Source organism: Gopherus evgoodei, chromosome 2 (genome assembly GCF_007399415.2).
Source record: "Gopherus evgoodei ecotype Sinaloan lineage chromosome 2, rGopEvg1_v1.p, whole genome shotgun sequence".
NCBI lineage: Eukaryota > Metazoa > Chordata > Testudines > Testudinidae > Gopherus > Gopherus evgoodei.
This window is the reverse complement of record NC_044323.1, coordinates 204,105,676-204,133,240: the sequence shown is the minus strand read 5'-3', so window position 1 is coordinate 204,133,240 and position 27,565 is coordinate 204,105,676. Positions and strand designations below refer to the sequence as shown.

Sequence of the window (27,565 nt, the reverse complement as noted above, 5' to 3'; positions counted from 1 at the left end):
CATATCTTATCACAGGTTGCCTACAAAGATAGATGCCATGAGGGAAGAGAGGGGTTCCAGCTCATCATACTCCAGGAACTAAAGCGATGGACCCTAAATCTGGGGACCGCAGCTGAATTTTCTTCTGGCACTATGCTGCTTCCTCATGTCCTTCCCTTAAATGGTAGTACTCTTGGATCCCAATACAGGCCAATCTAAACAGAGAAATCCAATAAAATACAGGATTAAATATTTATTAAATAAATATTTTAATCTAAAGATTGTGCCATATTTTCTGGTTTTTATTTTCCTTTTTGGTTTCTTCCTCTCTCCATGGTGTCAAGTATCAGAGGGGTAGCCGTGTTAGTTTGGATCTGTAAAAGCAGCAAAGAATCCTGTGGCACCTTATAGACTAACAGAGGTTTTGGAGCATGAACTTTCGTGGGGTGCGAAGTGGGTATTCATCCACGAAAGCTCATGCTCCAAAACCTCTGTTAGTCTATAAGGTGTCGCAGGATTCTCTGCTGCTTTTCCTCTCTCCGGTTATTTTATTGATTTTATTTTTTATTTCCTTTCTTATATCTTTCCTTTCTATCTCTCTATTAATGCTTTGATTTTTATATTTTATAGCTGCATTCTCTGTTTTATGTTCTCAGTTCTCTCCTTCCTCCACCCTCTTAATTTTTTCTTTCTTTGTTCTCTCGCTTGGTTTCTCTTTCTGCTGTAAGAGGGGAGGGCTTTATGGTGGCTGTAGCATAACTTCAAAAGGTAGAATTTTAATGTTTAAAGTATTACTAGGATTTTTTAGAGACTCTCATATCCTACACAGTTACCAGAATTTTCCCTTTCAAAGTCACTGAATACTTCATTTCCTCTTCAACACAAAAATCAAAAGGAAAAACCCACCAAAGGAAAACTTCTTTTGAATTGTAAGGCTTAGGTTAGTGGGTAGTTCTGGTTGACCCAGATGGGTCTGGCTCCAGAATTTGTGAAGTGAGTAAATCTAAAAAGAATTGAGATTATTATACCATCAAGTTCTCTCTTGAAGTCTGAACAGATTACTTGAGAGAGAGAGAAATGTTTGCTTTTCATTTGATTATAATTTCTTGCATCCAGTTAGCCATCTGGATGCCCTTGTAATAGTCACAACAGAAAGAGAAACTGTAGTTGTGAATTAACACAATGCATAGAGTGTTATGTTTTATTGTTTAACACTTCACTTTCTGCAAGGTTTGAAATCCTTCAGGAAAGTGGAAGTCATTTATCTTTATTTTACTGTATCTACATTACATACAGTACATTTGAAAAATAATGGTTTGCTTTTATGGTGTACTATCTCTTCTCAAAATCTTTCCTGCATTTGTACTCTAAGCTGAAAGTTTTGTCAGCATCTGGCAGTCACTTACTGAAGATTAGACATGCTGTATTACCTTGTGGGTGGTGGTTTTTTGGAGGTGGAGTTTAAGACTGGAGGGTGATTTCAATACTAATGTAATGCATAACAGAAAATTTCTGATATGAATTTTACTACCACAGAAAAGATTGTTCTTTTTTAAAGGATATAGTAGGGTTGGAAAACATACTTTTTCATCCCTTTCTGTAATTTACAGACCAACATTGAGCCTCATAACTGTCCTATGATGTGTATAGTGTTTTTGGACACATTTTTCCATAGTGCAATTGAACCAGATACAAGTCAAGTAATTTGCTGAAAGTCACATAGCAAGTTAGTAGCTGAGCCAGGAATTACGAAGAGGCAATAGCCTTTCCAGAGTTGAGGTTACAACCAGCTTCCATTATAAAGCTACATATTAGCTTGCCCTGTAGCTTTGGCTTGGAAAATTAGATTGTCCTGATCATATCCAGATTTATTCTTCTGACAATGTTACATACTTTTCCTATTAAATTAGATATGCAACATTATTCTCAATAAACAGCAATTTGTGCATTACTAAAAACTTCTACTGCCAATTGATACGTTAGTTGCTTCCCATTTCACATTATTGTTTAAAAGAAAATACCAAAATTTACTTAGTTACAACAGCAAAAACCCCAATAAAAACCCCAACAATAACAAAGCTTTAAAATTCCATGGGCCAGAGTTAAAGTTCGTTTGTTATAATGAAATGCTTATTTCATCACACTGGATGAGAATAATACATTTGTTTATTATTTGGGAAGGGTAAGATTTATGATGCTCTTAATTACAAGGACTTGTGTTTGTATAAATGATGTGATAGGTAAATGCCTTGTAATTTAGCAATCTTAACTGTTACTTTTTTTAACAGGGTGGGGGGGTTGATTTTTTTTGTTTTGGTTTGTAATAGAACTAGAGAGTCCTGACCCCCCTGTTCTAACACCACATTCTGGAGTGGGATACAAAAGCTTTTAAACAGCATACAGCAACAGTACACAATAGGTTTTTAGGGCCGGAAGTGAAAGATAATGCCATCTCCAAACAAAACTGCAGTGTGAAATTTAGGTAGACAAAATGTAATTTTGTAAAGTGGGTTTTGTCCAGCTCAGTAGGGCCGGCACATCTATTCTCGTGGTAAGTGCCATGGACTCTTTAATTCACATAAAAGATAAGAGTCTTGGGGCTTGTCTACATCAGAAAGTTGCAGCGCTGGTGAGGGAGTTACAGCGCTGCAACTTTGAGAGTGTCCACATCTGCAGGGCATCACCAGCGCTGCAACTCCCTGTTTGCAGCGCTGGCCGTACTCCCGTTTTGTCTCGGGTGTAGAGGATCCAGCGCTGGTGATCCAGCGCTGGTAATGCAATGTAGACACTCACCAGCGCTTTTCTTGACCTCCGTGGAAGGAGGAAGCCTCTGGTAATCAAGCTGGTTTCCTTTCCCGGTTTGCTCTCTCGGTCCCGGAGCCAGCCAGCAAACCGCGGGGAAGGAGACCTGCTTGCTCGGGGTTCCGGGACCGAGAGAGCAAACCGGGAACGCCGCGGTTTGCTCTCTCGGTCCCGGAGCCAGCCAGCAAACCGCGGGGAAGGAGACCTGCTTGCTCGGGGTTCCGGGACCGAGAGAGCAAACCGGGAAAGGAAACCAGCTTCGCCGCGGTTTGCTCTCTCGGTCCCGGAACCCCGAGCAAGCAGGTCTCCTTCCCCGCGGTTTGCTGGCTGGCTCCGGGACCGAGAGAGCAAACCGCGGCGTTCCCGGTTTGCTCTCTCGGTCCCGGAACCCCGAGCAAGCAGGTCTCCTTCCCCGCGGTTTGCTGGCTGGCTCCGGGACCGAGAGAGCAAACCGCGGCGTTCCCGGTTTGCTCTCTCGGTCCCGGAACCCCGAGCAAGCAGGTCTCCTTCCCCGCGGTTTGCTGGCTGGCTCCGGGACCGAGAGAGCAAACCGCGGCGTTCCCGGTTTGCTCTCTCGGTCCCGGAACCCCGAGCAAGCAGGTCTCCTTCCCCGCGGTTTGCTGGCTGGCTCCGGGACCGAGAGAGCAAACCGCGGCGAAGCTGGTTTCCTTTCCCGGTTTGCTCTCTCGGTCCCGGAACCCCCCTTGAAGCCGCCCAACAGCGCTGCAGTGTGGCCACATCTAACACCACTTGCAGCGCTGGTTGCTGTAAGTGTGGCCACTCTGCAGCGCTGGCCCTATACAGCTGTACTAATACAGCTGTAACAACCAGCGCTGCAAAATTTTAGATGTAGACATGGCCTTGGTTTTACATCTCTTCCGAGAATGTAATTTCTGACAGCAAAGAGCTACCTTCTGCTATGATGGGAAACTGCTGGTTTATTTTTGTCTCAGAGGGAAGACCATAGACATCAACATTTTTTCCTCTGGTTTCTGCATGAGCTTCTACAAAAGGTCCAGTCTGTAGTGAATTTACATGAGGGACCTTCCTAATTGTGTTTTTTGCCTTTTTGCCAAACAATGGAGCCAAGGTTCCTTCAAGTGCCTCCAAACACAGAGAGAGCATTGCTTGTCTTTTATAGCTGCTCTCTATACTTTTTAGGAACAGGTATGTTGGGTTAGTTTGGTTTCAGGGTGGTTTTCTTAATTATGGCATAGTCCTGGATATAAAGTACTTCCTAGGTTCCCCAGAATCTGAGGCCAGAGTTTTTTGAATAAGGCAATGGTTCTGAACCAGTGGTATGCAGAGGTCTTCCGGGAGTTACATCAACACATTTAGATATTTGCCTAGTTTGACAACTGGCTACACAAAAAGCATTAGCAAACTAAACAAAATAAAATATCATACAGACAATGACTTGTTTATACCGTTCCATACACTGTACTAGCGGTTCTCAAACTGTAGGCAAGTCTGTTTTAATGGGGCTGCCAGGGCCAGTGTTAGACTCTATGGGGCCCAGGGCAGAAAGCTTAAGCCTAAGTTTTTAAGTGAGGCGAAACTTGGGATATGAAAGAGAAATCAGATTCCTGAAAGGAGTACAGTAGTCTGGAAAGGGTTAAGAACCCCTGGAATAAAGGGTCCAATGTCAGGAGTAGCAACTAGATGCTAATTTTCAGGGCTTTCTTTGCTAGGCTGCTAAAAGCAACCAACACACTGTCTATCAAAGCAAAAAAAAAAAATATTGGTGCTTTAACATTGCCATATTCGCGTTCCTATGGAGTTGTCTGCTGAGTTGCTTGGTGTTGAGGTTTCCTTACGATTTTAAGAGTCAGTTCCAACTCATCTTTAATTTCTGCTATTCAAATTCCATCGTATCAGCAAATCTGATTTTTTTACTTGGAAATTTGTCTTCTGCCACTGAGATACACCAACCTGGTTTCAACCCTTTTAACATTTCTTCTGGCCACACAGGGAAGCTAGCCTGTATCAGTTTATTAATTCTTACTTTCCAACTAGATAGGTGCTCTTTTGGAAAAGTAGTGAAAGGCTGGATCATATAAAATTCTTGAAACCAACTGATAGGTTGTATGTGAAAGTACTCAACAGTCCAAACTAGTTTTTCTGAGACTTTGACCTCACTAATAATTCTCCACCTTTTCTTCTTTAAATGTATAATTTTTCATGTTGCAACCATTTTAAAACATGAAGATTTGAGGAGGGAGGAACCATTGTGTTTCTTTTTAATTAAAACAAAACCTGAGAAATCTCTTATTTGTCACATTTCCAATTTTCAGGAATTCTTTGAACATGCAAAAAAGCTCTGGGATGATGAAGGAGTAAAGGCATGCTTCGAGAGGTCAAACGAATACCAACTGATTGACTGTGCACAGTAGTAAGTGTTTATTTTTGTGTAATTAATACCCAAGAATGTAATGGATTATAATAAGTCTGAAACAGATATTTATATTTGCAAGATTTGGGAGTCTGTGGTGCACCAAACAACATTCTAATTTCTTACATATACAAAACAATCACAGCAAGAGTACTGATGGTTTTACTGTGTTGCTCAGTTACTAGACAGCTACACGTTTTGCTGGTGCTATTTAACTGCTGAGGAAGGCAAAGTAAAAGAAAAAGTGAGTCAAATAATTTTAAGTAACAGCTGTCTGTTTTGAAAAGTACTTACCTAGATCAATTTCAATTACAGTAAGTAATTAAGATTATTTAAAGAGAAAACACTTCTGAATTTTTATTTTGGATTATTCCGTATTTGAACATTTTAAGCTTCAAGCCACATAGTAGTGAGATTGCTAATTTTTTTCACATTTATTAAAGATTTTGAGATTTTTATCAAAAACGATGTAAACCTACATTACTGTTGGGTCTCTTCAGTATATTCAACATACAAACAATAGCTGACAGTTCTTCTAAAAAACTAGCCCATTTATCTTCTCAAAGGGCTACATCAAGTCAATCAGTAAATGTGTTAACACAAGTAACAATCCCTGAAAGGATTCACTTGATAGGATATGACTTACACAGAGTTCCAGTGGAAATGTCTGTGTGTGAGGATGTGGAGATGAAATTCCCGAACAGATTATGACACACAGCACACCCCTCTCTTTTAATAAAAAAGGAAATAGTTCACCAATATGCTTAAGCTAAAAACTTGACCTTCACTAGAAATAATAACCCAACTCTGAATTAGACTTTGACCAAAAATATATATTTTAATGTGAATTGCTATTACCAGAAATTGTGCCTTTTGAGTTACTTCGTGATTTAGGGTTTTTGAAGAGCAGACTCTGGAGATCAGCCTGACTGATAATTATGGTCAGAAGCAATATCACAGGTCTGTTGCAAAACTGAGAGTCCTGCTTTTCTGTTCTCTCTGCACCCTCTGTTTGGACTCCGGCAGAGAGACAAGAACACAAAGAAAACTCATTCCCTCACTTTTGCTATAAACGGGCAGCTCAGTGCCATTGGGTCATTTCTCCCATAGACGCAAACATAGACGCATTTACAAATGACAGTGTGGTGGAATTGTGTGGGTAGAAAGGAGCTCAGTGGGCATAGTTAGCCACAATTATGGCATTCCTGGTTTACCTCGTGTAATCAGTTCATAGCCAGATTGCCTGGAAATATCCTTATTTAACTGAAAGTGATGATTTTGAATGATACAACAAACTCTGCAAAAGACCCTAAATTTGTGATTTCTGTTGACTTTTTTTTCTCTATGGTACAGATTTGATCTGTGCTGATTGAAGTGTCCAGCATACAGACAAAACCTACATACCTTTGCTAGCCCTGTTTGGGAAAAGGGGTAGGATGCAATGGAACGGCATGAAAAAAGTAAATTATTCCATTGTGTAATATTAATGGAAGTATGTTTATGTGAAGGTAAAGAAGCCTCAAATGGAAATTTTGGCATGTGGGAAAAGCCTTATGCTCCAATATTTATGTGCAGAAAGGAAAGGAAAGTGACAAAATAGGATTGAGGTCAATTCCGACATCCCAAAATGTTAAATTAAACTTTGCATTTTTCTAAAAGAATGTAAAGAATAAGGTTTCCTTTTCTGCATGCCCTGTCCCCCATCTCTTCCAATTGATCATTTATTTTTTGAGATACAGATGCTCCCTGGGTTACGCAAGACTAAGACCTGATTTACGCAAATTCACACTTACGGAAAAGGTTCCATAAACCAGAAATAGGATTTTCGAGTTGCGGAAATTTTTGCATAACATATGGGTATACGTTTCTGACTTATGCAAAAATCAACTTACGCAAGGCTTTCCAGAACAGAACAATTGGGTAAATCTGAGGGCGTCTGTAATCACCAAGAGTTTAACAGTCTCAGTTAAAGAGAGAGGACTATGTATTAGTTTATCTGATCCAAATAGTGCTAGACAGAACTATTACTAAATCTGGTAATTTGGGATCGCTTTATTCGTTACAATTCTGAAAATAGTGCTTAGAATTTATATAATGTTTTCCATCTTCAAAGGGCTTTACAAATGCTAATTAATACTTAAAGTACCATGGGAAGCAAGTAGGTTTTTGGTTGAGTAAATGGAAGGAAAGTTGTCAGGTGACTTCCCCGAGGCTGCAAAAGAAGTCAGGGTCAGAGTGGAGACTGGAACTCCTGAATTCTGGTTTCCTAGTTCTGTGCTTAACAGACACATCTTTCTCTCGGGAAAGATTGTACTGCTGCTTAAAAATAGGTTAACATACTCTTATCTTGGGGGACAAATTGAAAATTATTTCTAGCTTTAACCTGCTCCCCAAAACAGTCACTTGTCACTATTACATAGAAGTATTGATACAATAATGATGGAGTCAATGAATATTGCTTTTGTTTGGTATATATTTAGATGTTATGTATTATGTGATGATAGCAACTACTTCATGTAAAAATATGCACCTCCATTCCAGAAGCTAACATAATTTAGAACAGTAGAGTTAGCTTGTTCCTTCTAAACTGAAGAATATAGTATTAAAAGTAAGTTTGAAATATTACTGGAAAGATGCACATATTTTCCTCTATGCATAGAGAAAAGGCTTTGTACGCAAGTACTAACTTTCTGTCTAAGGAGGACTGAATGGAATTCCATTTGGAGCACACTATTAGCTTTTCTTTATTTGGCAAAAAAAGGGTAATGTTGAATGGCAATAGCACTCTTCCACCTCAGTCATCCTCAAGCTCCCAGGGGTTGAGCAAGCCACATTCACCATGTTTTCATCTTGTCCTCACTTGTTGAGCAAGCATCCCAGAGCAATAGTTGAACCCCGATCTTCTAGATGGCAATGCAGACAGAGTATGATCAGCAGGCCACCAATCCTCTCTCCATTTTTAAAAAAGCTTCTTTAGTAAGATAGTTATTAGATTACAAGATGGGTGGGATGTCTTTATAAAAATTGCTGAATGTTATTAAATTAATTATAAATAAAATCCAAGTTAAAAAACTTTAATTTGGCTGCAATTCAGAAGCTTCAGCGAGTTTTAAAATACATTTTAAAAGCTTGGCTTAGTTCTTTTTTGTTGTTGTTGTTGTTGTTGTTTTTTTTTGTTAGAAGTATTAACATTATCCTGCTGATACCAGAGGCCATAGAAAACAGCATAGACAGCAGGGACCTCATTCTCATTTACGCTCATTTATATAAATTACATTTCCGTTCACTGTAAGGCTGCTTTGCACTGCCAAACTGGTGTAAAGCGGCCTTAAAGTAAATGAATATCAATCCCTAAGCATCTATTCATTTTAGTTTTTCTCCCATAACTCCCTCTGTTACCTGAACTTCGTTTAAATGACTGTCATGTTAATACATAGCATGGAATTTTTGAGAAATGGAAAAACTGTGACCAAGCAGGATATTTTGCTTGAGATCTGACAGCTCTAGATATATCCTAAGCAAAGATATAAATTTTTCTATCCCTAACTACAAAGTTATACAACACATTTATACCCTGTACTGAGAAAAAGTATTTCACAGCTACAAGACTGGTGTTTTGTGGTTTTTTTAAATAAAATACAGCAAGTTCAGTGTTTTGTTAAAAGCACTTCACAGAGCCAGCAGCATATTCTTTACTCTGGCTTCTATTTTTCTCTTTCTTTCTGGGCTGAAATATTTTATCAACTCTTTTTAAATAAGTAAATCTGCTTAATTTTTATACTCTTCACAAATGTAAGAGGCACTGCACATAAGAGATTAAAATATGGTTTTGAGAGTGAAGAACCTCATTCATTTATTTGTCCTTTAAATTCCACTTCTCTTATCTAGATTTTGACAGTGTCATATACAAAACCAGCCTATTGACAGTGAAAGGTTGGGGAATTATAGTATTGGAGATTAAGTGAACACTGAAGTGTATTTTTGGGTACTCTAATACAGCAGTTCTCAGCTAGGGGATATGTGTACTTCGGGGGGTACGCGGAGGTTTTTCAAGGGGTACATCAACTCTTCTAGATGTTTGGCTAGTTTTACAACAGGCTACACAAAAAGCTCTCGTAAAGTCAGTACAAACTAAAATTTTATACAGACTGTGACTTGTTTATGCAACTCTATATACTATACACGGAAATGTAAGTACAATATTTATATTCCAATTGATTTATTTTATAATGATATGGTAAAAATGAGAAAGTAATCAATTTTTCAGAAACAGTGTGCAGTGACACCTTTGTATTTTTGTGTCTGATTTTGTAAGCAAGTAGGTTTTAACTGAGGTGTAAATCAGACTCCTGAAAGGGGTACAGTGATCCGGAAAGGTTGAGACCGACTGCTCTAATACTCTGGAAATTTAAATCCCTTGAGAGAAACACATGGCTATGATTTAATGCTGCACAGATGCTAACCTGCCTGGAGCATAGGCAGTTTAGTAGGCAATAATGTTGGTTATTACAAATTTCAATCCATAGCTGGTCACATGAAACAGACTTTTGAAAAATGATTACAACCACAATTTTAACTATTTTATAAATTATATTGTCTCTTCATGGTTGTTTATTCTTATGCCATCTCTCAGTAGATGACAAACTTTAACTATGTGCCTGGAAGGGGTTTGTAAAGTATAGTCTTCTGTGAATCCAGAACTCCTCAAAATAAATGATAATCCAGTTATAAAGGGGGGATAAAACCAAGTCAGATCACAGTTTGTAGAACTGATTAAGGGTATGGCTACATTTGGAATTTCAAAGCGCTGCCGCGGCAGCGCTTTGAAGTGTGAGTGTAGTCAGAGCAGCAGCGCTGGGAGAGAGCTCTCCCAGCGCTGCATGTAAACCACATCCCTTACGGGTGTAGCATGCAGCGCTGGGAGCCGCGCTCCCAGCGCTGCTGCCCTGATTACACTGACGCTTTACAGCGCTGTATCTTGCAGCGCTCAGGGGGGTGTTTTTTCATACCCCAGTTGCAGCGCTGTAAAGTGTGAGTGTAGCCAAGCCCTAAGTGTCCCTAAAAGTTTAGGCGTGTGTTAAAGTAAATGGATTTATGGAAACCATGAGACGTTGAGTTCCCTTTTATTTGTTAGGAGCATACCATGAAGACAATTAAGACAATGATAGTGATTGATTGTTGCTATTTGTAATGTGCATGTAAAAGCTGTTTGTGGTGAACAAGTGTGCAGTTCACAAACCAACCTGCACCTACACGCACCCATCATATTCAGTGCTAATTGGCAGTATTCGTAGCAATCCCAGCAGAGAAACCAATGATTTTAGCAGTCACTGAGACTGAACTGTTCTCTTCACCTTTTAAAAATAGGGTTGAGGTAGGCAATGTGGAAAGACTTAGACTTTGTCTACACTACACAGCTCATATCACTAAAAGTCAGGCAGTGCAAACGCAGTTTGTCGGTTCTTTTGCCAACAAAATACTTCCACACCCTATGAGCGGGGTTTCCCATTGTCGACAGGAGTGACAACGAGGTGTTTACACTGCCACTTGCTGTAGCAGAACTTTTCTCTTTAGGGGATGGGTGAGTTTTTTAAAGCACCTGTGAAAGACAAAAGTTTTGTCGTTCATTTAGCAGTGTAGACAAAACCTTAATTTGATATTACACAAGTTGTACCAGTTCTCTGGGTAAACAAAGGTCTTTAGTGCTGTCAGTGCACACTCTTTTGAAGTACTCAAGCACCAATGAAAAATCTAAAAACATTTTGAAATATGGCTTTATCTTAGTAAAACTTTATATATGAGAGCTGAGTGACTAATTCAAGACAAATATTTTACTCCATAAATTTTAACTTTTTATATTTCTGTAACATCCACAAGCAGTATAAAATTTTCTTAAGATTATTCATTATTCATAATTACTAATGATTGTGAGATATTTTAATTTTTTGGATTGATCTCAAACCATTTGTTACATGTATTAATTATTCTATATTCAAAACTTGGCTAGGTTGGTTAGTTCTGATTGACTCAGCACTTATTTTCGTGTTACCTGGCTGAGTGAGGTTAAGATGCCATTGGGGCTTTGACTCTCTCAGGGAAACAAAGAAGTTTAGAGAATAGGAAATAGATAAGCAGGATTAGTCAATTAAAAAGAATAAACTTTTTTCTTTTTGGGTCACACCGACTTTTACCAAGGCCTCATTCCTAGGAAAATTAAGATTTACTGGATGGTTTCAGTGTTTAAATTTAATTTAGTCTCATTGCATTCTTACAAAATAACTATGTGTAAGTGAGTGGTCTTGGCTGTGGAAGATGCATTCTGGCTCATTTAATTGTCTCTATTCTGGGACTTGGGGAAGATTTAAGGAACCCCGTCCCCTGCTTTGTCAACCAGGATTCTGTCCTATATGAAATATGCCACTTCTGGTATACTCAAGTATGCAAGCCTAAAATCAGCTTTCTGCAAATATTTGTGCTAATAAAGCTTGATTTTTCAAGTGTTCAGAAAAGCAAACACAAGCTTGGCCAAAGCAAATTTATTTTTATATTTGAGCTAATATACATGGAAAAAACACATACCCCATTTTTTCTTCGCAGTTGCTCTATCTTTGAGAACGGGGTTTCACCAGTCTCCTGAGTTGGGTGTTCTGTCAAAGTTTGTTGGATTACAGTTACCTGCCCCATCTTCTCTCAATACTGTTCTTTTCTGAGATCAGCCTGCTGATACACTTATTTTGCACTGGGAAAGTGTCTCCATCCTGCTTCTCCAAGCATGGCCCGCTTGCTTAGCTGAGACTCACTCATCTCCTAAATCTAGCATCTGAATTCATGCATTTATCCCAGTACTAGATAGGATAACTAAAGAAAAGTTCTTAGTTGAGTGATTATCCACATGCATTCCACATCATGATTGGATACTTTCAGCCAGCAGTGTCCATTAGTGCTGTGCCTGCACCTTACGTATCCTCGTGACCCCACCACCGCCCAAGGGCATATAATCCGGAAGGCCCATCCATCCTTCAGTTCCTTCTTACTGTCTGTGGCTGTGAAACGGTATCCTTGGCTGTATCAACTTCACTTACACTCTGTGCAGTTGAAATTCTTTTTGTTTGTATATATATAATTAGTTAGTATTGATTAAGTAGTGTAGTTGTGGTTAGCATAGTTTTAGAATTAGTTGTGGCTACTTAAAAAAGAGTCTTCTTAGTGTTAGGGATTTCCCCTGTGTCAGGTTTTAGTGCTTGTGGCTAAAGGTGAGTCCCCAGGCTTCAAAACTTGCCCCTCATTTGAGGCAGCTATTCCACTGAATGATGGGTACTTGAGGTGCTTTTTCAGCCTTGGAAAGAGCATATCCCTGTTATTTTTTAAAAAAGAACTCAGTATCCTAAGCTCCTGGGGTCATTCATCCAAGAAGGCAACATCTTCTAAGACCAGCTATATCCTCTGCCATCCACTCATATGAAAGGGGTTGGAAAGAGCACTGCTCCATCAAGGAGCACAAATCAAGGTCAGCCTCCCAGGAATGGAGTAGAAAGAAGCATAAATAGCCTCAAGTTGCTCAAATAAAGGGTAGGTTACAGTCCATATCATGTCCCTTTGACACCCTAACAGAGATCGGGCACTGACCATTGGTACTGCCTCTAGTGGAGCTCAGTATTTTGCCTGGTACCAACACTTTATACTATTATTAGTTCACCAAGTGCCCATCACCTCAGTACCCACAATGCTGGTACCAAATACTGTGGTGCAGTCACTCTCAGCACCGATTTTCTTTGCACCAAGTTCTTCCTGAGTCATATCTACTTTCTACTGTGAGGGAAACATTCACTGTACTATTGACAGTACTGAGTGTCCTGCTGCCTGGAGTGGCTCACAGCTGCTAGCGTCGTACCTTGCACCTTTTCAATGCCGGCAAAGAGAGAGAGTTTTGCTCACCTTAGGACCCCTGTTAGGGCTTGTCTACATCAGAAAGTTGCAGCGCTGGTGAGGGAGTTACAGCGCTGCAACTTTGAAGGTGTACACATCTGCAGGGCATCACCAGCGCTGCAACTCCCTGTTTGCAGCGCTGGCCGTACTCCCGTTTTGTCTCGGGTGTAGAGGATCCAGCGCTGGTGATCCAGCGCTGGTAATCCAATGTAAACACTTACCAGCGCTTTTCTTGACCTCGTGGAAGGAGGAAGCCTCTGGTAATCAAGCTGGTCTCCTTCCCCAGCTTGCTCTCGCGTTCCCGGAACCCCGAGCAAGCAGGTCTCCTTCCCTGCGGTTTGCAGGGGGGTTCGGGAATGCGAGAGCAAACCGGGAAAGGAGACCAGCTTCGCCGCGGTTTGCTCTCCCGTTCCCCGAGCAAGCAGGTCTCCTTCCCTGCGGTTTGCAGGGGGTTCGGGAACGTGAGAGCAAACCGCGGCGAAGCTGGTCTCCTTTCCCGGTTTGCTCTCGCGTTCCCCGAACCCCGAGCAAGCAGGTCTCCTTCCCTGCGGTTTGCAGAGGGGTTCGGGAACGCGAGAGCAAACCGGGAAAGGAGACCAGCTTTGCCGCGGTTTGCTCTCCCGTTCCCCGAGCAAGCAGGTCTCCTTCCCTGCGGTTTGCTGGGTGGCTCCGGGAACGCGAGAGCAAACCGCGGCGAAGCTGGTCTCCTTTCCTGGTTTGCTCTCTCGTTTCCGGAACCCCGAACAAGCAGGTCTCCTTCCCTGCGGTTTGCAGGGGGGTTCGGGAACACGAGAGCAAACCGCGGCGAAGCTGGTCTCCTTTCCCGGTTTGCTCTCTCGTTCCCCGAACCCCGAGCAAGCTGGTCTCCTTCCCTGCGGTTTGCAGAGGGGTTCGGGGAACGCGAGAGCAAACCGCGGCGAAGCTGGTCTCCTTTCCCGGTTTGCTCTCGCGTTCCCCGAACCCCCCCTTGAAGCCGCCCAACAGCGCTGCAGTGTGGCCACATCTAACACCACTTGCAGCGCTGGTTGCTGTAAGTGTGGCCACTCTGCAGCGCTGGCCCTATACAGCTGTACTAATACAGCTGTAACAACCAGCGCTGCAAAATTTTAGATGTAGACATGGCCTTAGAGTAGCCCCACCGCTAGGGGAGGAGGAGTCGTTTTCTCCCTCCCCTTCAGAACACAGAGGAGAGGCATCTCCTACCTGCTTATCTCAATCTTGTTCATATGACCAGTGTGTTCAGAGGGGTTGGGTTTTACTCATATTATTTTCTAATCCCATAGAAGGAGGGACACCCAGTTCTGGATTTCAGAAATCTCAACACCTTTTATCTGTTACCTCATATTCTGAATGGTAACTCTGGCCTCTATAATCCCATCCTTAGATCCTCAAGACTGGTTTACAGTTCTTGACCTACTGGAGGCATACGTTCACATATCAATCCGTCCACCACACAGATTGCTAGTGTGAAATTCCCACTGTCGGCACAGAGTCCTGTCCTTCAGTCTTTCAGCAGTGCCAAGAGTATTTGCCATGTACTTGACAGTCATAGTGGCTCACCTGGGAAAGGAAAAGGATGTAGGTATATCTGTACCTTGATGATTGGCTCATTCAATCACTGCATCAGGTGAACATCTCCATTCATATGATCCTACAATTTTTCTCTACTCTGGGATTCCGAGTGATCAGAGATAACATTAGAGCTGACCCAAAAAATAGAGTTTATAGGGCCAGTGCTAGATTCCACAACAGCAAGAGCTTATCTTGCACAGGACAGATTCAGTACCATGGTAGACCTCATCAACCAGCTGCAGGTTCACCCTCGAACATCTGTAAGACACTGCCTCAGAATTCTTAGTCACGTGGCCTGCTGCACTAATGATACATAGCATGCCAGATTTCACCTATGTTGCATGCAAAGGGAGCTGAAATCTGAATATCTTCCAAACAGATATCACATGGACATGGATATCATAAGGGTACAGGTACATTCTCCAGGTAAGCAAAGGGATATCATTTTCTCTGCTTCTTGATAACTGATGGTTCTGCACTCAGCCAGGAAGATCACCTTCAAACTCAAGGCCTACGGACCACGGAAGACATTAACCTTGGTACAAATATCCTGGAGCTGCATCCGACGAAGTGGGTATTCACCCACAAAAGCTCATGCTCCAATACGTCTGTTAGTCTATAAGGTGCCACAGGACTCTTTGCAGCTTTTCCAGACTAACACAGCTACCCCTCTCTGATACTTGACTCCTGGAGCTTAGAGCTATTCAGCTAGCCTGCATAGCATTTCTCCCCATTCTAAGTGGACTGACAGTCCAGGTCATGACAAGACAACACAACAGCAAAGTTTTAGATCAACAGACAGGGAGGAGAATATTCCTCCCCGCCTTTTGTCAAGATGCTGTTTGCTTACAGAACTGGTCTGTTCATAACCAGATCACAACAGTAGCTCTGCATCTACCAGGTTTGCAGAATGTCCTCGTTTACCAGATCAGCAGGCAATTCACAGCTGACTACAAATAGATTATCAGACTCCATCCTGCAGAGCATTTTCCACAGGTAGAGTCACTCAAAAGCAGATCTATTCACCACAGACAAAAATGCAAAGTTTCAGACGTTTTACTCAAGGTCGGAGTCTGAGCCCAGGTTCTCTGTCAGGTGCTTTCCTCGTCTTGTGCACTCCAGAGAGAACCTATACCTTACCACCAATCCCATTAGTACCAAGGATCCTAAAGAAATGCTGACAGGACTCAGTAGTAATGGACTCAGCTTGGCCCAGACAGTTCTGGACTCCAACCTAATGAACCTGTCAGCACAGCCCATGATAACATTACCTGTCTTTCCAGACATAATCTCCAAGAGAGAAGGGCAGATTATACATCAGGACTCAGCATCATTGCCCCTCACAGTATGGATGCTGGCTGATAAAATAGCACTGAAAGAAGCTAAGGTCTGAATATGTTAGTGTGAAGCGCAAAGGACTCTCCTAGGCTGATTTATGCAGCGAAATGGAAGAGATACTCTGGGCAGCACAGTCCAGTCTGTCTCCTCTAGACACTCTGATTTCTGTTATTCTGGATGACCGGTTATCCAGAAAGAACTCATGGCTATCAATCAGCTCTCTGAGGGTGTGCTTAGGAGCAATAACAATTTACCATCATCCCCGATACAGGATCACATCATGTTTTCCCATCCTACAGTTGCTAGTTTCCCCAAAGACTTTATTCATGTGTTTCCCCTAGTCCAGGAGCCCCCTCACTCCTGGACTAGGACTCTTAATATAGTCTTAGCTTAGTTAATGCAGTGGTGCCCAAACTTCTGTTGTCCCCCGCCTTACCAGTAATGAATTCTGTCTGTGCCCCTCTCCGTTACTGCAAAGTTGGCTCAGCAGAGGAGTTTGGGTTGAAAATGGAGCTGGGGAAAGAACTGGGAATGGGGGTGGCGAGCTGGGGCTAGAGGCAGGTCTGGCCTGAGGGCAGAGAGGGAATGATGGCAGAGCTGGGTTGGGGCAGAGCAGGGGGCAGAGTGGAGTTGCGGCTGGGGGCAGAGCAGGGGGCGGAGTACGGCTGCAGCTGGGGGCAGAATGGAACTGGGTGGTGCTCCTTCTCTCCCCCCCGCAAATGTTCCTCCATGGCCCCCTAGATGGGTGTGCCCCACAGTTTGGGGACCACTGTATTAATGGATCCTTCCTTTTGAGCCCCTAGCAATGTGCCCACAGTACCATCTATTTATGAAAATGGTCTTTTTATTAGCAATAACAGAAGCCAAAAGGGTAGGGGAAATTCAGGCTCTTATTGCTGGTCCACCTTACACAGTGGTCCATAAGGATAAAGTGACGCTGAGGCATCAACCTGAATTCATAACAAAGGTTGTTTTAGACTTGAGTTTCAGTCAAGTGATTCATCTTTCATACGAATCTCTTAAGTTTGCTCCAACCCCACCTCTCACCTAGGAGATCACATCTTGCAGGTCACCAGAAGTGGAATCCATGTGGACAGTCACTTGAAGAGAGAAACACAGTTCTGTAAGGTAGTAAATGTTCTTTTCTAATTTCCAGTTATAGACATTTTAGCTGTCAAATCCTGAATGTGACAATGTGTGACAAAGACCCCCTAATGAGAGAAGCTTCATAAACAGGAGAAAAGAATACTTTATTTAGGTTCCTAAAGGAGAATATGGCATTTGGTTGTAAAGGCCACCATTTGAAACAAAGGCCAGAAGTACTTCTTTTGTTTAATGGAGAGCTGCAGAGTTTTTTGGGAGTCTTACAGATTGAGCCTTGAGTACATACCATTTGTAACTATTTTAAATATGGCTTCTAAATATGACTGTAACAATCTATGTGCCTAGACTCCATGTAGGTTGCTAACAGTACAGAAACTGGAATAGAACCCTGCTAAGAGGGAACTGGGTAACAAGGTATCTTATAGTCCTAGGTACCCCAAGAACCATCACAGGAACTCAATAACATGGTTTCAGAAACTCATCTATCCTGGAGATCAAAATATGCTAAAATCATGTTTGCAAAAATCTATGTTTGAAAATGATTGTCAAATACAGTTCTGCTTTCATTGTTAACTAGTTACTTTAACACTACTTTAGTGTTCTAGTGTCAACATGGCCAAAGAACTCAGCTGACTGGAGGCTTCAGAATGCTTGTTGATGAGACAGGTTCTCTCAGGAATAGAGCTGCCAAAATTATGTCTCTTTTGTGTGGAGTGTGGGAATTGAGGGAAAGCTGGCAGGAGTGATTACTGGAGGTACACGAGAGAAGAGTCCCTCTGCATACTGGTTAAGGAAACTCTGCTGGAACACTTGAAGTGTGCGTTAGAACATAGTTGTGATTTATATATTTTCAACTGCAATATAATGTGAACATGGTCTGAGTGTCCATAACATTTCTGTTTTTAAAACTATCTTTTCATTAACTTACTGATATCAAAAGTTCTGAGCCAATTACAAACCTTTATTTTGGTTTGCTTTTATCTTTAAAAAGGTGCTTAAACCATATTTTAGGAGGAAAATTCACCCAAATGAAGACTGTGTATGATACAGTAAATTAAACTGTTGAATTATAAGCCAGGGGGAAAATGTTAATAGAAACAGCAATTCACTCTTAACTTGGTAGCTAGTTATTAAATATAGGTCACAAAAATACTTTTTATATCTGAAAGCAGTTTCTGATGTATTAATGCAGCAACACTTTATGTTAAAAGCTGGGCTCCTGGTTTCACTAAATTACTGTAAATGATATGTAAAAACTAGAATAACACAGTTTTCTCCCCTGAAAGGAACTCTTCTTGTTTTTACATAAGCAAACCACTGTGATGATGACAAAGGTTTGTTTTTGTTTTTTTTCACGGCTGGACACATGGTGATAGGGTACTTTTCCAATTATAAAAATTCAGTATGTGAAGGAGAAATAAACCTTGTTTGACCACTTTATGAGCAAATTCTTTCCACTTATCTGTATTTTCAAAACAAAACAGAAACCTTATGACACCAGTAAAACACTGTTTAAAGATGGGAAAATAGAGGTGGATTAGGAATATAGAATAATAACTTCATCCATGCTAATAATTCTTTTGGTACAAAGGGGTTTACTATCACAGTTTCTAGAACAAAAGGATTGGTGTATATTTTTGGCTGTTAACCAACAACTAGACCAGTCTCTTGAAAGACAGCTGATGAGGGAGTTATAAATCAAGTGTGTAGTATTTTCCTGATGATGATTTTGCTTCATGTCGCTGCAGAAGTTCAGGATCAATTTTAGTTAGATATTAATTTTGCATTTGCTCCACCTAGTTAAAAAAAAGTAACATTTACTTCTTAGGTTTGAAATAATTCAGTTTAACTAATAAAGCAGCTTTTCAATATTTTAAAAATTAATGTGAAAAAATATTTTCACTGCTCACCTATTTATGTTTAGAAGGGTTTTTTGGGGGAAGCCTGAAAGCAAACCCACCAAACCCACTGACTCCCAGCCATATTTTCCCTCTGCTTTCTGTATGCACACCTTTCTGCTGCTTGCTGCTTGCACTAGCAACAAAAATGTAAAACTTACTAGACACAAAGTAAACTGAAAAAGTAGAAAAATATAAAATATTCTCTAATCTCAATTATATAGTTGAAGTCTTATTTATAATAATAGGTTCAAAATTTTAAGACGGTAATGTTATTTTCAAGTTAATTGTGCCCATTTAAAAATGAAAATAAAGATGTGTGTATTTGAATTTAGACTTGTTTCATGCATAGGAGCAAAGTAATTGCTAGTTTTTTCATGAGTTTAAAATGCTAAAATATGTTGCTGTAAAGAAAGTGTGAAGCTTTCTCTTAGCAGTTGAGAGTATTTGTATAATTTTAACCTTACTACTTGTAACAACATTTGGACCCACTTCCCTATCCCTCTATTCCAAAAAAGTTGGCAGAGCAGGTTAAACATGGACTTCCTCTCTCAGATGTATTCATGTACTCATGAAGTGAATTTCTTGATTTGTTTAAATATTATTGCTGTTGTGCTATTCATACTGTTACTAATCCAGATTCATTATTGTCAGAGCTGATTTATTGTCCTGAGATTCATCTAAGGCTATTAACTAAAGAAAATAGTTGTTAAGTATGGATTAGGAGGGTTAATTTTTCTAATCCTAAAGATAAGGGTGACATGTAAAACGGCATCCTTAACCTTATTTTAAGGTTGTTTTTAATAACAGTTTGTCATCTTTCTTAAAATTATGGAATCACAGTAGTAACTCCATCATTGAAAGATGATTTCAGTCAAAAGTCAACTCTGATTCTACCTGGGAAAAAAAGGCTCTTTTCTGCCTGGTGGAGAATATTTTTTGAAAATGTGAGGTTAATCACAAGAGATGCTTTAAAGTTACAATATCGTAATTATTTTTAAAGCTTTTCACCCATAAAAAACAGCCAAATGTTTAAAATAAAATGTTACTGTATATGCAGTGTAGTACTATATGTGTAATATATGACAGCCCAACCTTACTTAACATCCTGGTATAATAGAGGGCAAAAAGTCTTTCCTTTCCCTCAACGTATGAGCTTCTTACATCTCTGTCTCTGTTGATCACCCTGTCTTACCCAGTTTACCCTTCTGCTGTTGGTCTGAGATTCCCCCCCCCCCCCCCTTTCAGGTACAAGCCCGAGATCAACCTTTACAACATCCATTCAACACATGCAGATTGCAGACCTCCAGCATCCTAAACACACTCCCAGTACAGACTTGAGCTCCCCTACACTTCATATGGGACCTGATCCAAAGTTTACTGAAATTAATAAAAGGACTCTTACTGACATTAAGAAGCTTTGCCTCAACCTCAAGCTGTAGGCCTTGAAGGATGGATGCGGGTTATAATAAAAAGCCATCTTTTTGTAATTCATGTGCAAAAGTAAAAAACTTAAATTTATTTCATATTACAACTAGATGAAAGTCTCTTGTAAGGCAAGGGAGTGGGCTACAATAGAGGGGCAGAGTTCAGGCTGGTGTTTAGAATCTTAACTAAGAATTACTAGAAGTTGTGATAGTTGACTTTTTAAAAATGACAGTGTTCCAATGAAGGCTTATTTGGTTAAAGGTTAAATATGTAAATATTTAAAAATTTAAATTTACTTTTTGAAGTTTTTTCATTACAGATATTTAAAGAAACAAGCAATGCCCCTCTCCATTTCAGTGAAAAAATGTTTTCTAAACAAAATAATTTAAGGAAATTGTTTAGAATATTTTTTTTATAATTTACTAAAGTAACCGAAAGACGCCTTTTATTTACCCAAGGTTCTGTTCTTTGGCTTAATAGGACACAGACAATTCATGACTACATATGTTTTGTCAGCATATTCCTACTATCAGCATATTCCTACTATCAGATCAAGGAAAGGTTAACATCTACATGTTAGTTGCAATAAGCATGGAAATTGTTTAGCTCCGGAATTCTTTAATGTGAGTCTCTGGTTTTGTAGCAGCATCTTAAAATAGTGGAACAATAAAAATACAGGCTGACTGGAATCGTGTGTTCAAGATTTGTCAAGTGAATTAGAAAAAGACGTAGATCATTCTGTCAACCCAGCAGAAATGTATCCACTTCTGTTTGTCGATATTGTTCTGTAGTCAAGTGGAACAATAGAATGAGATATGACCAAATGAGCTTTACTGTATGTTTTACAGAATTGTAAGAGTCTTTTATGAGCTAGTTAGGTGTATTTATTCAACTTTTTCCACTTTCTGTTGAAATATGGAACTTAATTAAATGCATTGTTTTGAAACTTATTGTTGAGTGTGTGTGTGTGTGTGTGTTTCTCTGTGGAAGAGATTAGTTGGTTGACTAAATAGCTTAACCCATTTGTATGCTATCATTACATAACATAAATATATTTTACATTTTTCTTGTGGATTTTTTTGCCTTGCTCTATAGAAAATGTATTCAATGTTCTGCTATCTCAAGTCTAACATTCCATGGAATATCTGTTTAATTATAATAATTTTAATGTGAATGTTTACAAAATAAAAAACTGTGGGCAAATTGGACATTTAGTGGCAGATTTTAAGGGATACTGTCAAGTTATTTAAACTTCAAGTTTGACTTTCTTTAAACTTTTAGTGTACTACTTCATTCACAGATGGTCAGTCTTTTTGTTTTCAAATTGATCATTGTGCACCACTGAATAATTTAAAGAACAAAGAGATTTATTTCTTAAGGGACTGCACACTCACCAGACGCTTCATACATGCTATTTTCTGTCCTAACATATGTGCACTGCTTTGTTTATATTTGGATCTACAAGAAGTCTGGGTTGGTGGTGGTGGTTTTTCTAAATTAATGCTGCATTGACAGATTTGAAAAAAGAAATATGGTGGAATGTGGAAGTTAAGAGATACAAAAATTAAATAAGCTTTATGTGGTATTTGGAAAATGTCAGGGCTAAGCTCCTGTACTTGAAAAAGAAATATTACACCTCGGTCTAAACCAGACTGGGTTCTTGTTATTTTTCAGCTGAATTGCAACTCTGGTTTTAAGGTAAGTCAGTAAAGGAGTCTAAGCAGTTGGAGAGTGTGCCTAATTAAATTTAAGCTAAATTTGTCTCTCCTAATACAAGAATAATGCTGCCCCCCAAAAAACTTTATTTTAGCTTTAAAGTAACCCATTCAGTTGTTCTCTATTGTATAAGTACTGTTCTTCTTCCATATACTCTTTTCTGATTTAATTATGACTGTTTATATGGACTTTTTATGCAAAGATTAATTTTAACCTAAATTAGGTTGTAGGAAAAGAAAATAGATATGAAATGTGTCAGGAAACTTCTAGTTTAATTGTCAGAGCAAAAAAGGTGTCCACAGAGAAAGAATTCACTAATATAGTGCTTCAGTGTTTCCATAAATTGGTCCAACAATCCATTCTTACAATTTGTAGAACCAAAATATTGCCTGATTTACATCCCAGTAAATTCCCAATTAATCATGGGAAGACTTTGTGTGTTTGATTGTGTTTAGATTCTAAAATTTGCAAATTGAATTTTGAACTGAAAAATGGACTTCGTTTCTCTGGCTTTTCTGAAAATAATGTTTAGTTTTTACTTTCCCTTCATCATCAAAGTTTTTTTTAATTATTTTTTAAAATTATATCACAATAATTTATGATTAAGTGTCACTTTACACTCAATATTTTATCCTGGTAACTGGTACATTGTGAATACATATCTAGATTCCCATTCCAGTTTGTGTGTGTGTGTGCATATGTGTATGTATGTTTAGGAAAACTTGAGAACCTTACTTACAGCTTGTGAGGACATATTTGAAATTCAGAAAATACTCATTTTGGAAATTGGCATTCTGAATTTCAGATAATGTGAATTTTGGAGAATTGTTTATCTTTCTTCCGAGCTTTTTGTCAGAAAAATTAAATATAAATGATTGCCCCAGAAATAATTGCTTATGCTTTATCTACATTTAAACGTTTTGCCAGCTCAGCTATGTCATTTAGGAGTGTGAAAAAAAATCACACCCCTAACCAACATAGCCATGCAAGCAAAAGCCATAGTATAGATGAACTTATACCTCCAAAAGAATTCTTTTGCTGGTTTAATCCTCCCACGTCTTCACTAGGAGGGATTGCTGGCATAGGTCTACCAGGAAACCTTTTCTAGTGTAGCCAAGGCCTTAGGAAATTCTCTTCTTCGCTAGCACCTCCAGCATACTAACCTTTGTACAAATATATAAGACCCTGCCCTGAAGAACATTCAATCTAAAAGACAAATAGACACAGAATAGACAAAAGTAGATACAAGGATAAAATAAAGGTAGCAATTGATCATATCTAGGCCCCAGTTTGCACTGAGAAGTGCATGGTAGAGCAGGTTTAAGGTCCTTGATGATCCAGTGTTGTTCTTTTGTTTTTCTGTAACTTGGGTTATCAACTGTCCCTCATTGCCTCTCTATCTGCCATTTCTAGTCAGTTTCTTGTAGGAATCATGGTAGCAGTGGATCTTCTTGAGGAATTTGAATTCAAAGAAGGTGATGGCCTTTCAGACCAGCTCAGATGTTCTGATTCAGGAAAAAAGTACTGAGTGATGCTGAATTACCTTCAGTTTTATATACAATGTTGAGCACGCTACTGATGCTTGATAAATAATAATTAGTAATTCACACTGCAGAAATGGAAAAGTTAAGAATCTATTAAACTTATTAATGGAAATGTAGTAATGTCTTTTATAAAACTAACCTCCACACGTCAGACAAGGCACTCAGAGTGATGGCCAGTATGTTAAAAGGATGATTAAAGTACAATTAAAATTTTCTTTAAAATCCTCTTTAAAAAGTAAAACCATTTTTGAGAACGAGGTAGGGATCGGGGGAAAAGGGGATTGGATGGTGAAAACAATAAATATGAATCAACAGTGAACATAATAAATAAAACTCATTTTAAGCAAAAGCGATAGATACTCAGGGAAACCAGTTGTTCCATACCCCTGGACACACCACAACAAGAACCTAATATGCTCATGAATGAAGACACAATAACAGACAAGTGGTGTGAGAGTGCAGATTCCTACCAGGATGTGGCTCAAGAAAAAGGAATGAAGAATAGCAAAGAACTACACCATTTAAGGTCTTAAAACCCAATAAACCCAACTCACTGTAAAGTAAATATGCCACTTCATAGGCAAACATTGTAAAAAGCACAGGCCAAGCCAATATTCACAAATCAGTAAACATACATGCTGAGGCATTCTGAACAATTTGTATGCCTTGCTAAGAGGCAATTACCATAATCAAACTAGAGTTGCTGTTGTGTAATTGTCATAGGCTAAAGGAGTAAACTGTAAAAATTACACAATTGAGAAGATAATTAAAAAGACAGCAACAACAACACCGACACACAGCCAGTATCTTTCTATGGAAAGAGTGTGTTTGAAAGCACTGCCAATATTTTTAACCTGTCTCCTTGAGTCCCTTCAATAAGTAAAAGGAGTGTTCCCACAGCAGCTACCTACAAAGACCGTTGTGGTTTTTTTCAATCATACCCAGTCACCATTCCAGACAATGGATTTTCCTCTGCTTTAACAGACTTGGAAGAAGGACCAACCCTTTCTATGAGGAGAAAAACTTGACTCTGCCTTTCCAAGAGAGTCCCAGTTTTTGTTTTGCCTCCTGCAGGATATACATGTGGCCTCTAAATCTCTCTCTTCCTTTTTCTATATAGTTCAAAACATTTCATTTTTGCCATTTCTGGCTTGTCCTCTTCCCATTCATCTTGGTCAGTGGGAATTTTATTTTCTAAGCTCTGTACTTCTCTTTATAACTGAGGGAAGTTCTCAGCAGCCCATACTACTCTAAGCTCTCCAAATGGTGAAAAAAGACACCGCCCTGAAAAAAGACAAGCAGAAAAATGTTCCCTGTCCACAATCTCCTTTGTCTTCTGTACCTATATGGACACTTGTGCAGTTTTTTAGAAGAAAGGAAGTGTGTCTCACTTTCTTTCCCCAAGCCCTCATGTTAAAAAATTACTGGTACATCACTGGCATTTAGATAACTCAAAACAACTTTTTCTTCAAACTCCAGACTTAGCATAGTTCTCAGATATACTGTGTCTTGCAGATATGGCAAAGTTGTGACTATTTGAAAAGAACATAGTGAACATAGGTAGCAACCTGTTTTCTCCAAAAGTTCATATCTTTTTGTTCCCCAAAAATGTGCATGTGCAAATATATTATGTATAAAGAAGGGTGATGGGAAGCCAGAGAGAAGCAGCTTGAGTTTTCACTAAAAGCTCCTAAAAAATTAAAAATAAAAGAGAGATGATGAACCAAATCCTGCCATCACATCAGTTTCGAGAAAGGTCAGAGTAAATCTGTTGACGTAAATTACTCCAGTGTAACTGAGACCAGAATTTGATAATGAAATATTAGTTTAAATTGCATTGTGCAAAAGCCAGTGTAGTTAGTGACTTTTCCCAGATAGCCCTTAACACCACCCCATTGCACATCACATGGTAATTTCATGTATGCTCTTGTTTTAAATTAAAAGTGCAATTATTCCTATAATCGTATATCTATAAATATAGTATTGTATATGTATATTTTCCAGTTTTTTATTCCTTTCCTTACCCTCTGCTTTCCCCTGCTTTGTTTTTTTGTTCTCTGCAAATTGACTATTAATCAAGATACTTTACATGCTTTAATTTGTGGTTGAAGCAGATAGGAAGGTACTGTGTCAGTAGCCTCTATGGATAGTGAGACCAGACCCTGTGCCTTGTTGAACATGTAAGAATAGGTCATTCCATCTGTTATTTCCTTACTAAATTGTTTTAAGTATTTATTAATGTATATTTTTATAGTATTTCTTTATGGATGCAATTTACATATGCTGAGTCGTTCATAGTCTCCCTGTAGGGTTATTCATGATGAAAGCATTATGTATCTGTAAGGGCTTGTCTTTATCATAACGTTTATTTTATACATTATATTTAAAACTGTCCATTTATAATCTCTATGTGCTTTCAGGTAAATGACTAATGCATTCAATGTTAGGGAGCAGACCATTGCCTGGACTTGAAAGTAGCGTTAGAGTATTTGGATTATATTCTGCAATGATTTCAGTGTGTTATTCATTAGCATATTGTATTTCTCCTTCATTCCTCTTAAAGCAGAAATCATGCTGCAAGTCTATGTTCCGCATAATTCTTATTGTGGTAATTACATTTTATCACAGACATGTGGTTTGTTGTTTGTTCCTTGTGATGAAGGAAAAAGATATCATGTAGATGTTATGTCTGATAAGTACTAAATTTAGTCCATATATGACAGAGTACTGTTTCCAAAAGGAACCACAAAATGAGAAAAAACGTGAGGAAAGCCCCCTCTATTTTAAAACAAAATCTTGGTACAGCCGTAGATACAGTATAAGATGTGTTCTCAGATGGCTCTGCTTTATAATCAGTTCATCCAAGGAAATATAGCACACAAAAAAAGAGTGATTATGAGAAGGGACAGAGGAATTTGTGGGAATTTGACCCTGAACGCCCACAAGTCTCTGAGATGAGTGATGGTATCCCCCAGTACACAGAAGCAGTTCCACAATGCATACAAAAATGTCCTAAGTGATAGTGTGCCAGATAATTGTGGGGGACACAATAAGTTGCCTATTCACAGTACCACACGTCTTTTGCTAATACACCCCTGGTGCTGTGAGGACACTCGGTACTGGCAAAAGCAGCCAAATATGAATGCATTCTACCAGAATAACTTTGTTGGTAGCAGTCTTCTGGAAGAACTGTCATTAAAACTTCCTAGTGTAGACAGGCCTGAGGGGAAAAAGGAGCATTCCTTTCAGAGCAGAGCTTTTCATTTTTCACTAACTCAGCTAAGACTCCATGCTTTTAAATACAGGGAGTCATTTCAGAAACTCCTAATGAAATCTGCTGAAAATCCAAAAAGTGTTGTATCCTTGCACATTAAGACTCCAACACTTCTTGACAAGTATAAGATTAATTTCAGTGCACTGTTCTACTTTGACTTTGATATAGGCAGATCCTACTAATTTTTAACCTGTTTTTTACAGCTGATGAAAACCTTCCAGGGAGAAAGATAATTAGGGAGTAAATCATGTTCTACAAAAATGAGGTTACTAGCAATATCACCCTTCTGAATGTTTTTAAAAGTCTGAGATGCATGTTGTGCCCTTAGAAATGATCTTCTCCATTGAATGGTCTTGCAGCAATATACCTGCAACATTTATTTTCAAACACAAGAATATCAAGAGGTTGATGTCATTAGGAGGCTCATTTTTTGAGGAATGTAAAGGCTCTTTATTTATCTCTGTCCCCCAAAAGGTTGATATCAGTAAAGGAAAAACAGAGTTGAAATGATTAGGATCTGACTGCATCAAAGTGAACGTAGAATATTGCATTGAAAGTAATCTTTCATTTGCCAAGTGCTGGAGGCCAGGAA

General features: G+C 39.3%; 1 protein-coding gene across 3 annotated transcripts in view; it reads left to right on the top strand.

Moving 5' to 3' along the window:
• GNAL (G protein subunit alpha L) overlaps positions 1-27,565 on the top strand; it is a 315,605-nt gene that overhangs the window by 206,388 nt on the left and 81,652 nt on the right. For 2 of the 3 annotated variants that reach the window (XM_030552731.1, XM_030552732.1), the window contains exon 5: positions 5,076-5,173. The exons of the other annotated variant lie outside the window; for it this stretch is intronic. In XM_030552731.1, the coding sequence (XP_030408591.1) occupies positions 5,076-5,173 (98 nt within the window). The remainder of the gene's footprint in view (positions 1-5,075; positions 5,174-27,565) is intronic. 3 annotated transcript variants of the gene reach the window in all.